General features: G+C 43.6%; 1 protein-coding gene across 1 annotated transcript in view; it reads right to left on the reverse strand.

The window, feature by feature from the left end:
• SCML4 (Scm polycomb group protein like 4) overlaps window positions 1–13,634 on the reverse strand; it is a 138,340-nt gene that overhangs the window by 9,800 nt on the left and 114,906 nt on the right. The window contains exon 7 of the mRNA XM_066607411.1: window positions 7,771–7,916. Within this exon, the coding sequence (XP_066463508.1) occupies window positions 7,771–7,916 (146 nt within the window). The remainder of the gene's footprint in view (window positions 1–7,770; window positions 7,917–13,634) is intronic.

Raw genomic sequence — 13,634 nt, forward strand, 5'->3', positions numbered from 1 at the left:
CCTTATATGGGTTCAGATGGAACATGCCAATTTTTTTGTATAAAATTAGAGGAATAAGGATGTATAGTCAGGCCATTTAGGAGTTTATAGCTGCTGTATTATGGTTCTGTACATCTGACGTGCATGAGAACATATTCTGAAAATCTGCTAGAGCAGTATCCACTTTAGGCACTATGTGGGCTAAATTATCTGGAATCCAGGATACACTGCATACATTGTAGCAAACGATCAGGAAAAGCAGAGTGACTTCTACTATTTACCCCCCCCCCCCCCCTTCCCACACACACACACACACACTGGCGTCTTTGGTGCTATGTGCTGTTTGTGTTAATCCACAGACAGCACGCTGCTCCATTATAGGGCTATGAGGCTATGCACATGGACGCTTTTTCACGAGACTGAATGCACATGCAGATTAGAGCCCTTCAATGGGGCTAGTCCATGTGCAGGTATCCAATTAGCATGCCACTTTTTTCCTATGACACCATTTCCAAATCTGTGCATGGAAATAATCTACACAATGTAGACTATGTTGTGGATTCTCATCCAAATGAATGGGGCATTTATTTAAGGTGGATTTGCTGCAACTTTGTGATGTGGATTCCATAGCAAATTCGTTGCAAATTCTGCCTTGTGAAAAGTCCAAAAGGTTTGCCCATTATAGTACTCCAGAAGCCTAGCCAGATTTCCCTTCAGATGGGGATAAAACTGTTACCTACACGAGTATCTAAAAACCAAAGGCACAGTGGCTTGTTGGTGTCCCAAACCTTCCCCTCTAGCCCTGCCTGTCTTGCCTTTAGTGTTCACTCAACAGTGTTAAAAAAAACTGCATTAGACTGCTCAGTGAATATTGCCATAGTCATTTACTGCTTTCAGCTGCTTTGCATAATTATATCTATTATTTTTGAGAAAATATCATTAAATTAAAAGAGCACATATACTGCAATAAGGCTTAGCACAAATCCATCCGGAAATGAACAACAAAATGCTGGACAACATAAAAGAATACAAAAGGGACTGTTGGCCTCATTATCATCATAGGATAGATCCAGCTGTCCGTTTTTCTGTTCTGGAACAGAATAAAGGAAAGCTAAACAGTGATGTGAGCAGAGCCTAACTCAGATATCCTGTTTGAATTTGCTTTTCCAGTGCTGTCTCAGAGGTGACATATTTGGGGAAGCATATTGGTGTGATTTATTGTATGTAGAATGAGTTCATAGATTGCAGCACTCAGGGAAAGACAAAGCACAGAAGGCCTCTTCATAAGGAATATGCCTAGTATAGATCAAAGATAGGGCAAGCAAGTGCAAGGTTGCATCTCCGTGATGCAAGAAAAGTTAGGACCTGACCTATCTTTGGTGCGTGCTTTCAATAGACACTTATGAGAGCTGGATTACACTCGAGTTTTGAGCACGCAGAGACCCAAAACTATTTAATAATAATAATAATAATCTTTATTTGTATAGCGCCAACATATTCCGCAGCGCTTACATAGACAGGGGGGAATACAGAAAGACAAAATACAAACATTACAGAACCACGGTTACATATAGTAATCAGTTGATGGAAACAATAGGGGTGAGGGTCCTGCTCCAACGAGCTTACATACTACAAGTAATGGGGTGATACAGAGGGTAAAGGGGCTGGAGATGTGCACAGTATGGCGAGGTGGAGAGTGAGCGATGCTATACACATAGACAATGGTCAGACATTTAGCCGTGTGACGGCAGAAACGGTGTGACTGCAGGAGCGGTTTATGATGGCTAGCAGGGATTGCAGTCAGTAGGTCAGGGAGCATGTTATCAGGCGGAGTACAGAGAGGTTTGTTTAGGGAATGCGGTATGCCTCCCTGAAAAGGTGCGTTTTTAGAGCACGCCTGAAGTTCTGCGAGTCCTGGATTGCTCGGGTAGCCTTTGGTAGTGCGTTCCAGAGGACCGGTGCTGCTCTGGAGAAGTCTTGGAGGCGGGAATGAGAAGTTCGAATTAAAGGGGCGCTCAGTCTGGTTTCATTAGCAGAGCGGAGAGCCCGGGCTGGTTGATGGATTGAGATGAGGGAGGTGATATAGGGTGGCGCTGTACTGTGGAGGGCTTTGTGGATGAAGGTAGCGAGTTTGAATTGAATTCTGTATTTAACGGGCAGCCAGTGCAGTGACCGGCACAGGACAGAGGCGTCCGAGTAGCGGCTGGACAGGAAGATGAGCCTGGCTGCCGCATTCAGGATGGACTGGAGAGGGTAGAGTCTGGTGCAGGGGAGGCCGATCAGCAACGAGTTGCAATAATCGAGCCGGGAGTGGATGAGGGCGACAATAAGCGTTTTTAACGTCTCCACAGTGAGAAAAGAGCGGATTCTTGCGATGTTCTTGAGGTGCAGCTGACATGTTCGGGCAAGAGATTGGATGTAGGGGGCAAAAGAGAGATCAGAGTCAAATATGACCCCAAGGCAGCGGGCGTGTTGTCTAGGAGTTATGGTGGCGCCACACACTGAGATGGAGATGTCAGGATGAGGTCGGTTAGTGGAGGGTGGAAATACCAGTAAGTCAGTTTTAGAGAGGTTTAGTTTTAGGTAGAGAGAGGACATGGTGTTAGAGACAGCGGACAGACAGTTAGTGATGTTTTGGAGGAAGGGTGCAGAGATGTCACGGGCAGAGGTGTATAGCTGGGTGTCATCAGCGTACAGGTGGTATTTGAGGCCAAAACTCCTGATGGTTTGTCCAATAGGGGCTGTGTAGATAGAGAAGAGAAGGGGGCCAAGGACCGAGCCCTGGGGGACCCCAACAGCAAGGGGAAGAGGAGGGGAGGTAGAGCCAGCAAAGGAGACACTGAAAGAGCGGTCAGATAGGTAAGAGGAGAACCAGGAGAGGGCAGTGTCCTTTAGGCCAATGGAGCGTAGCATACTGAGGAGGAGTTTGTGGTCAACAGTGTCAAACGCTGGAGAAAGGTCGAGGAGGATCAGTAGGGAGTAATCGCCCCTCGATTTGGCTGTCAGTAGGTCATTGGATACCCTAGTAAGGGCAGTTTCTGTCGAGTGTTGAGGTCGGAAGCCAGACTGTAGGGGGTCTAGGAGAGAGTTCTCTGATAAATAGCTTACAAGGCGGGAGTAAACTAGGCGTTCTAGTAGTTTGGAGATGAAGGGGAGGTTTGAGATGGGTCTGTAGTTGGCAGCATCAGTCGCGTCCAGAGTCGGTTTCTTTAGCAGTGGGGATATGATGGTGTGTTTGAAAGAAGAGGGAAAGATGCCAGAGGTCAGAGAGAGGTTGAATATAGTGGTGAGATGGGAGATGACCACTGGGGAGAAGGAACGGAGGAGGTGTGAGGGGAGAGGGTCGCTAGCGCAGGTGGTGGGGCGAGCAGAGAAGAGCAATTTGGAGACTTCTTCCTCTGTCGCTGGTCTGAGTACAGACAGTGAGCAGGAGCTAGATGCAGTGCTGACAGGACTAGGGTCAGGGCTAGTCTGGGATTGGGAAGTTATTTCCTGACGGATGTCGTCTATTTTCTTTTTGAAGTAAGCAGCCAACTCTTCAGCACTGAGATCCGTCACTGGGGGCTGCGGTTTTGGGCTGAGAAGGGAGTGAAAAGTATCAAAGAGCCGTTTAGGGTTGTGCGATAATGAGGAGACTAGAGAGGTGAAGTAGACTTGTTTGGCATGGTGGAGGGCGAGGTTGTAGGTTCTGAGCATGAATTTGTAGTGGAGGAAGTCTGGTGCCGTTTGCGATTTCCTCCACAGCCGTTCAGCACTTCTAGAGCACCGCCGGATGAAGCGTGTATGAGGTGTGAGCCAGGGTTGCCGTGTTCTACATCGAATGGCTCGGGTTCTGGGGGGTGCTGCTTCATCCAGGGCATGTTTGAGAGCGGTGTTGTAGTGAGCGGCAGCCAGGTTGGGGCAGGAGAGGAGAGAGATGGGGGACAGAGAGGACTGTAGGGATTCAGCAAAGTCCTGGGTGTGAATGGCCTTAAGGTTCCTGTAGGTACTGTAGGTAGGTGGGTCTGGAGAGATGGTAGGGAGCGTGACAGAGAAAGAGAGGAAGTTATGATCCGAGAGTGGGAGAGGGGAGTTAGTGAAGTTGGAAACAGAGCAGAGACGGAAGAAGACTAGATCAAGAGTGTTGCCATCCCTGTGAGTGGGAGAGGCTGTGAGTTGAGAGAGACCAAGGGAGGAGGTGAGCGAAAGAAGCTTAGAGGCAGAAGGGGACATAGGGTCATTAGTGGGGATGTTAAAATCACCTAAGATGAGGGTTGGAATTTCACAGGATAGGAAGTGGGGGAGCCAGGCAGCAAAGTGGTCCAAAAACAGGCGAGGAGCACCTGGGGGGCGATAGATAACTGCTACTCGCATGGACAGCGGGCGGAAAAGCCGTAGCATATGTACCTCAAATGATGGAAAAGTGAGTGAGGGTACAGGGGGGATGATCTGGTAGGTGCATTTCGGGGAAAGAAGAGCACCTACTCCTCCGCCACGCCTGTCATCTGGTCTCAGGGTATGGGAGAACTGCAGGCCATTGTAAGACAATGCAGCAGGGGAGGCCGTGTCAGACTGCTGTATCCACGTTTCTGTTAGAGCTAGCAGGTTTAAAGATTTAGCAGTAAAAAAGTCATGGATGGTGGGCAGTTTATGACATGCTGACTGGCAGTTCCAGAGGGCACATTTAAAGGAGTCAGGGGAGGCTATGCATGGGCTATCAGTTGGGCTTGGGGATTTTATTAGTGAGCCCGGTAGGGGGTAATAGCTAGGAGCAGTGGAGGGTGGGCCAGGATTGGGAGAGATATCCCCAGCAGCTAGTAGCAGCAGGATAGAGAGGGTTAGCAGATGGCTAGGAGATTTATGAGGGCGGCTGTTATTTTTGTTAGTGGCACTAGGGGGTTTGAGGCTAAGCAAGAAGGTAAAGAGTGCATGAGAGCTGTGCATAGGCGAGGACAGGAGAGAGGGGCTAATGTGTATAGAGTGCCCCAGAGGTGGACACTTGAAAGAAGTTCTGAAACTGAGAGCAAGAATGAGAACAGAGGTGACAGCATTAGCGATAGCTTTGAAGTGCAAAGTATTTAGGCAGAGTTTGTGGCCTACCTATCTCCTACCATGTCGAACTGCCATGGTCAAACTGTCTCATACTTTCTACAGCATACTTCATAACAGCATTATATTCGCGTGGCAGCCACCCGCGTGGCATGCATGCTTACACTGATATTATAGTAAAAGTTTAAGGTATGACTAGGAAACAGCTGGGAGTGGCTAATCAGGTTCCAATTGACTGGCCAGCTGACTTTAGCATTGCAAACCTAATGACCAAAAAGGGGGGGGGGGTGAAATTTATTGCTCTCCTTAGATAAGGAAAGCATCTCAGCAAGGATGGGTGAAAGATGCCATTTGGGGGAGGTGGATGGCAGAAATGACTAAAAGTAAAGTTTCATTTACCGATGCAAACAGATGAAATGCAAAATACACAATTCACAGCAAGCAAGCAGCACAGAGTATTTAAGCAGAGGGAGATAGCAGTTCAGCTTGGAGTAGGATGATGCAGAAATGAACGTACCGATGCAAACAGATGAAATGCAAAATACACAATTCACAGCAAGCAAGCAGCACAGAGGATTTAAGCAGAGGGAGATAGCAGTTCAGCTTGGAGTAACAGAAGTCTATTTAAATAAAAAATCTTGGAAAACCCCTTCAGTAGAGCTCCCTTATATTAAAAATCTCCATCTTGATAATCACTAACACAGTTGTCTGACAGTCACATCACATGCCAGTGTGCAAAGTACAATCCAACAGTTTCCCCATCTCCAGTACATACTCTTAGGAGGGGAAACAGTCACACCGTGCTCTATTTGCTGCCACACAATGTGACCGACAAGCAGCAAAAGTGATGATCAGGAAGTTTGAACTGACGACAGCAAGTTGGGAAGGGAACATGGCAACAATCATAGCAGCCACTATGGTAAAAGGCCTCCTCCAGAGCCCTGAGTTGGAACATATATTGCTATGTAATTTAACTAAATGTGATCAATTATTACTTGTAATTTAAATATTTTGCAAGCCACTAAAATCTCTACAATTACAAATAAAGGAAAGGGTTGTTATGCTGAAAAATACTGTGATATATCAAATATGTTCACAAGGATTCATGCGTTAGTGAGCAGTATGAGAAATCTATATCACAGATAATACTCCTGCCCTGTGACCCCCCCCCTCCCCCTCCCCCAAAACTAATTCAGGGACCATAAAACTTTCACTCCCTTATCAGTGACTTCTCACAGATGTTTGTATTTATGTGCTAGGATTCACTAAAGGCCCATTTAGACAAAACGATTATCGCTCAAAATTCACTAAGAACAGAAGTCATCTTTTGACCAATAAATCATTTGGACCGATTAGAATTGTTGTGTGTAAATGCACTGCCATTGTGCACTATTCATTCATCACTAATTTCTAGCAAGCTGATTTTTTATCGGGCAGTGCTGATAGCATTCTTTCAGCTGATATCCTGCTGGGACTTCTCAGCGGGATAACAGCTGAACAATCAGAGAACAAAAAAGCTGTTTGCATATGCAAAACAGCTGCTGTTCTCCCAGTTATCAGCGGTGTCCTGTTCTGCCTGTGTTTAACTCTTTAAGTAGCTAATTAGCTACTTAAGAGTTCTGCAAAGATAATTGCTCAAAACTGTCACTCAAACTGTAGTTTGAGCGATAATCTTTCAGTATAAATGCATCTTAACGCAAGGACCATAAAACCTTCACTCCTTTATCAGTGACTTCTAAAAGATGTTTCTATCTTTAGGCTAGGATTCACTAACTAAGGGACCATAAAACCTTCACTCCTTTACCAGTGACTATTTTTTTTAAGTGCAAATTAGTCTCATCCATGTCAGTGCCTTGTCATGAGTATGTGTGTATAAATATGCATGCCTCTTCGAATCCATTTCATTATGCCTGATGAAGGGCTGAGAGTAAAGGTTCGCAACCTTGCTGTAACATCATGTATTTTTGTTAGCCATTAAAAGGTATCATATCTACAAGATTATGTGGTTTCTCTTGCTGGGAATAATCACATTTTGCTCTACTGGCTAACACAGTGCCAAACTTTTTTCATTATATATAACATCAAAAGATGTCCCTCTGCTACTTTTTAGGTGGTCACCTTCAACACTGCCCTCAGTGACATGAAAGGCATACAGAGATGAGTGAATTTATCAAGGCTGTATGTTATTATTATAGTTTCACTTTGAGATGATGTTCACATTTCTAGACCTGGCATTTAAACTGAGAATTGGATAAAAGTTTAGTACAAAAAGTCTGTCCTAACAAGAACTGTAGTTTTGTGGTAAGAATGCTCATTTGTACTGCCTCTTTAAAGGACAATCTTTCTCATCTATTTCCTTGTTAAATGGACTAATCAATAGTGTATAAAGGAAAGTCAATACTCAGTTTAGTACCAAAATAAATACAGCACTAGTTGTAAATGACTTATTTCTCATTTGCACTGAAATCCTTATTGTACGGACATTTCTCAGGGGCTAGTCATGTTAGGGCATCTTTCAAACAGACTGTAGAGCAGTCCCATAACAGACATTAAAATGAAAAAGACATCACCACCTCCATCCACCTAACTACTGTGAATGATTGGAGGAACTGAGTTAGTTTGCCACAGTCTTCTCTCCATAACTCAATGCAACCTGATTAGAAAAATGTATTGTTTCACTATCTGGTTTTAATTAATAAAAAATCTAGGTGATACATTATCTTGAAAATACTGTGTAATGCATTACAATCAAATGCTACTTACATGTTTTCTGAAAAGGTCAACATGTGGACCCAATGCCTGGGGATCAGCATCCTTCACAAACCAGACAACATCTTCCACAGTCCAACTGGATGGATCTTTGCTAGATGGTCTGACTGCCTCCTGGTTTTCAGGAGAAGGGCTTGAGGCTTGAAAAAAGAGGAAAAAAACACATTGGAGCTCCTTCGTTACACCGATCTATATAGATACAATACAGTACTGCAGAGCTTAAAAAGCCTCCTTTTCAAGAAGATGGTCTGCAGCAGCTAAGGTGTATGTTATGATTGGCTACAGCAGCAGGAGCACAATCTTACACACTGAAGATGGTAAAGAATCTGTGATCACTTCTACAGGAAGTCCTAGACATCTCTGAATAACTGCTAGCTTGACATTACTTCCACCCCTAGACAATTAGACAGTACAGTTTGAGTGTATGTAGAGTTCTGTCTAAAACGTACCCTATTTCCATCAAGAAGCTTAACAATGAGCAAGCTTTGTCCTTAGAGGAGTGGAGGAAAATCTATAGCCTATTCACCTCATTTTGCATTACTCACCATGTGAGGGTTTATTTACACAGGCGATTTTTATGCATGATTCCTGTGCATTGTGAGATGCACAGAAATTGCACATGAAAAGAACCCATTGTTTTAAATGGGTTAATTTACATAAGCAATTATTCTTAACTCACACCAATAGGACATGCTGCAATTTTTATCTGTTATTATTATTGGAACAACATGCAATTTTTACATGCGTGAAAAACACACGAATATATGTTGCAGGTGATAAACATATATTCACTTGGAATTTGATCACCGAGACCTCCAGGGATCATGAAACACCAGCCTCCAAGTCCCCCTAGTGAATGGAGAAGAGGTGTGCATGCATGACCATTGTGCCATTCACTACTATGGAGATAGCTGAGTGCAGTGCTTGGCTAGCTCCATCAGTCATGCAGAAGTTCCGGTCACATACGCCTCTCCATTCACTAGGGAGCCTCAAAGTGTGAAGTTCTTGTCATGCTTGGGGTCCCAGCAGGTCATACGCCAAGCGTTTACATATTTATTTTCTATCCTGTGGATAGTTGATGAATGCAATTAGTAATAAAGCCCCTTTAAAATAATTAATCAAATAAAACTATAATATTATTCCAAATATTTTATGCAGTATATTAATGTACAACCTAATTAAATATTATATTTGCAGTGAGAGGAAAAATTGTGCAACATGCTGTAGAAAATATCTCAGGTTTTTGTCACACCCCCTAAATACAAAAGTTAGTATATAAATACAGTATGAAATTCCAGCTTTATCACAGAACCAAGAAAGTAAGGCCATATTAACTTAAATCTACAAGGTAGATGAAGTGTCCTGAAAAAACGCACTACATAGCGCTGTTTAGCTATTGGGACCTGTAATATAATAACCAGCCCTAGGGGGTTAATTTGAGTCATTTAACACAGCTGATGCAGGTAACCTAGCAACCGGTTAGTCATTTTTATTCAGATGCATAAGATAGAAAAAATGTCCAGAGACTCAGATGATGCAGGTAGCCTAGCAACCAAATAGGTTGTGATTGGCTGCAGACAGATTGGTCGGGTGACAGAGGCGATAAATAGCCAGACAACGGTCACAAGAGGCAGAATAGTAAAAAAGATAGAGTAAAAGAAAAGCATCAGTAAAAGAAAGTGCTAGCCAGGAGAGAGAAGTGGCAGAGAGAGAGAGCAGAATAAGCAGAAACAAGAGAAATAGAAAGACAAGAGAAGAAAGAAAGCAGAAGAACAGGGAGAAACAAGAGAAAAATCAGAGAAAACATGAGTGACAGAGGAGAGTCAGTTTTGACATCGAATAGAGGAAAATACGGGCTCTTACCCACTTACGTTTTTTAACACTGAGATATCGCTGCGTTTCTTTAACACAATTGTCAATGGGACTTTCCAATGTTAAAAACGTATGGCAAGTTTGTGCTGCGTGATTTTCGTGCGATGCGTTTTTAACATTAGAAAGTCCTACTGACAATCACGTTAAAAAAAACACAAGTGGGTAAGAGCCCTAAAAGAGATGTAAATATGAAGAGAAATAGAGAAAAGAAATCCAGAGTAAGCTCCCAGTATATAAATGTGTTAGACACAGGTGTCTTCAATATTGCAAATTGTGTATAATTTATTATTTACTGAGCTTGTTGAAGAAAATTGCCTCATCTCTTTGCTTTATTAATAATAATAATAATAATACAGTGTTACAAGAAGTTAAGCAAAATATCTGTCTTCGTGTATTATTCAGCACCTCACCACTCACAACTACAAATTGTGCCCAAGGGCAGTGGCCTCCGAACTAAAAAAGAAAAACAAATCACAATTAATTGCCCAAAATAAAATAAGCGCTCACCATAGGGCTTTGTGGCATCTACGAGCAGGATTAAATCCTGTGTGACCTTACAACTGCCATTGCAAGTAGTGATCGCATCGTATAATTATTTCTAACTGTTATTGCAAGTGATCGTCTAAATTACGTGACACTGTCATTTCCAATTTAGCAGCCAAGTGATCACGTCGTCTAAACAAAATGTACTACCACCAGTCGTTGGTGGTAGTTCATTATAGTATGTTTGATCCTCAAATGTTTGTTGGCCCATATGAACTGAAGTATGGTACGTTGGAAGCTACGGAGGGTGGGAAGAGGGATAGGTATTGGTAAGTATCTAAAGAGATAAAGTATTCTTGGGAAAGTGACCATTTTAATTGCGTTAATCCTACCCATTCCATGACAAGTAGGGCTTATCCCATTTCAGCAGGTCCGATGCAAGTTTTTTAAGTAAGGGGGGATTATTCCATTTATACAGGGAATGTATTGAAGTAGTCATATTAACACCAAGGTATGTAATCTAATGTTTTTGTTGATATTGGAAGTTGAAGTTGACCAGTTTCTTAACATGTTCCGGGTTATTGATATAAAATGCTTCAGATTTATCTATATTCACTCGGAAGCCTGAGAGAGCTCCCCAGGTGTCTAGAATAGACATTAAGTTAAGAAAACTTCTTTTATTTAACAAAATACGTGATCAGTGTTTGAAAACGTTTTTCAGGGATAATCCCTTCATCAGTTCAGCTGGTGTTTAAATATACAAGCAATTGATGGGTCCCAAAAAGGGCTAATAATGAGATCCTGTTTGCCTGTATAGTGAGGGTCAGCCATGGCAAAAGACGTTTTAGCAGAAACCAGAACTTCTCCTGCCCTGGCTGACCCTCACTGCACACACAATTAGGATCTCATTATTAACCCTTTTTGGGACCCATCAATTGCTTGTATATTTTAAACCCCAGCTGAACTGATGAAGGGGTTATCCCCAAAATGCATTTTCATATGCTGATCACGTATTTTATTAAATAAAAGGAGAGGTTTTCCACACCTTGGGTCACTTCCTACATGCTCTAACCTGGAGTGTTGCGCCTTCTCCACTGCCAGTTCTTGGTCCTATTCTATTACTCTATAATGCCCACCCAGGTGGTGCATCATCTGGTCAGGCAGCACCTCTACCATGGAAGATACCACTCTACTCTCTTCACCACATATGTAATTTCATCCTTCGCAACACAACTGTATGGGTTTGGCTCCACCCCTCTCTTTCCTCCTCGCCCACATGACCCCTCACGTGGCCGTGGAATATTCTTCTTAATGATTGGACTAAAATTTCTCTAAATGTTTTGTAATGGAGGGCGGTAAAACCATTGGGTCCAGGGGCCTTACCAAGCTTATGGATTTTAATGGTGTTTAAGATCTCTTCCTCAGAGAGATCGACGGTCAGGGATTCTCTCTGATCATTTGAAAGAGAGGGGAGTTTTAGGGCTCCCAGAAAAGTGGTTTCTGGGGGAGGCACATTACCCTCTTGGGCTTTATACAGTGTGTTGTAGTACTCGTAGAAGGTATCATAAATCTGGTCAGGGCTGGACGTTGGTTTACCCCGAGGAGTATTAATTTTGAAAACATTATTAATTTTAGTCCTATTTTGGAGACTGGTTGCAAATAGCTGATCTGGTTTGTTAGCGTATTTATAATAGGTCGCCCCTGTCCACTGAAGAGCTGGTTCCACCTGCTGTAAAAGGAGCGTATTGATTTGTAATTTAATATCTTGATTGCCTTTGTCGTAGGGAGGGATTTTGCTGATTTATTGTTTGCTGGAGGAAGAGCCTTCTTTCTAAGGCTAGGAGGGCTTGTCCTTTTCCCCTTTTTTTTTGGACGCTATTTTGATCAAGTGACCCCTTATATAGGCTTTATGGGCCAGCCAGATCCACATGGGGGTAGAGTCAGGCCTGGTGTTTGTTTCAAAAGAGTCTTTAAGTTCTGTGGTTTGGGCAAGAAGTAATGGGTCTCTCAGAAGGGATTCGTTTAGATGCCATCTGGATCTTAGTAGTAACCTCTATTCTATTGACAGCAAACACCTGCTATGTTGTAATCCGACCATGGGCAGGAGATGTGTCTGATCTGGGCTAGGACTGAAAGGAGGGAAGTCGAGATCAATATATATTCTAACCTGGAGTACAAATGGGCCATCAGGGAGTAATAGGTGTTGCCTCTTTTGGCGCCATTGAGTTCTCTCCTGCAATCAGCCACTGACAGAGATGCCAAGGAGGGTGTCCATCGCCTTTTCTGGGCCGTGGAAAACCTATCAGCATTTGAAGCTGTTCTGTCCAGTCTGGGGGAGAACATAATGTTAAGGTCCCCAGCCCAAATTAATTTGGCTGCTGTTGATTGTGCAATCTTGTGGCTAAGAAGTAAGGAAGTAGGTAGTGGGTTCTCTGAGGGGGGCGTATACATTAACAAATACCACCTGTTGGTCATTTGCATCTACTTGGTTTATGTGTAGGGGCAGGGAATTGTGTAAAAGCATCAGCATCCGTCTATACTTTGTGGTAACAGATGCAGCATAGAATCTGGAGTACTGTGGATGAAAATAGTTGGGGGAGGAGGACTGGGAGAAATGGATTTCTTGGATGATTATTAAGTCTGGGCTGTGTTTCCCATAAGAGAGAAAGGCCGGTTTTCTTTTCTGGGGGGAGTTAAAGCCCCGTACATTATGTGACACTATGTGGACCATAAGAACAGAAAATAAACAGCCTGAGGACACCCCTTACACCAGATCCCCATTATAACATTCTGGGGAGTTGTGTAAAGTTGGACTGACCTGACGACCTAGTGACAAAAAAAAACAGTAACTTACCGTTCAGACTTGGTCCAGAACTGTAAAACAAGGAAGTTGATCCTAAGATCCAACCAGGGATGACTGAGATTGTTCCCCAATAGCGGGTGTTCGACAGTCATCTAAGTGTGTTACAACATGAAAAGCAGGGCTGGACCTGCACAAACTTTTACAAAATACAAACATCAATAAGGCTTTATGCTGTGAAGTCAGGGAGAGGGCTGAGGACCCCCATCTCCTAAAGACATCCATCTTGCCCCGCAATGCAGTCTGCAAGCCACCCCACCACCCCGTCCCGGACCAGGAACAAGGGAAAGCCCCTTTCCCGGGGGTAGAGGAGAGCCAGTTGCAGAGCGCATAAGGAGAAGGCATAGAAAAAGTTTAACTTGTTAAGCAAGCAACATTTTAACTAAGCTCTAAATGGGCATAAGGCCCAACACCATTCCTTCCCGATCCGTGTCATGTATGTCCACATCTCTGCACCCTCCAAGGACGCCCCTCAGACTTTTTGCTCACGTGTCCATGTCCACTCAGGGGTGAACTGGGGTGGAAGCCGGTCCAGTTGACTGTCTGGATGGGCCTGTCTTGGTCCAAGTTCATCTGGGACACAGTGGCAGACCTTCTGGAGCAGAAGTTGTTGCCACTAAAACCAGCTGATCTCTGCCCTCAG

The sequence above is a fragment of the Eleutherodactylus coqui genome, chromosome 1, assembly GCF_035609145.1.
Source record: "Eleutherodactylus coqui strain aEleCoq1 chromosome 1, aEleCoq1.hap1, whole genome shotgun sequence".
Classification (NCBI taxonomy): Eukaryota; Metazoa; Chordata; class Amphibia; order Anura; family Eleutherodactylidae; genus Eleutherodactylus; species Eleutherodactylus coqui.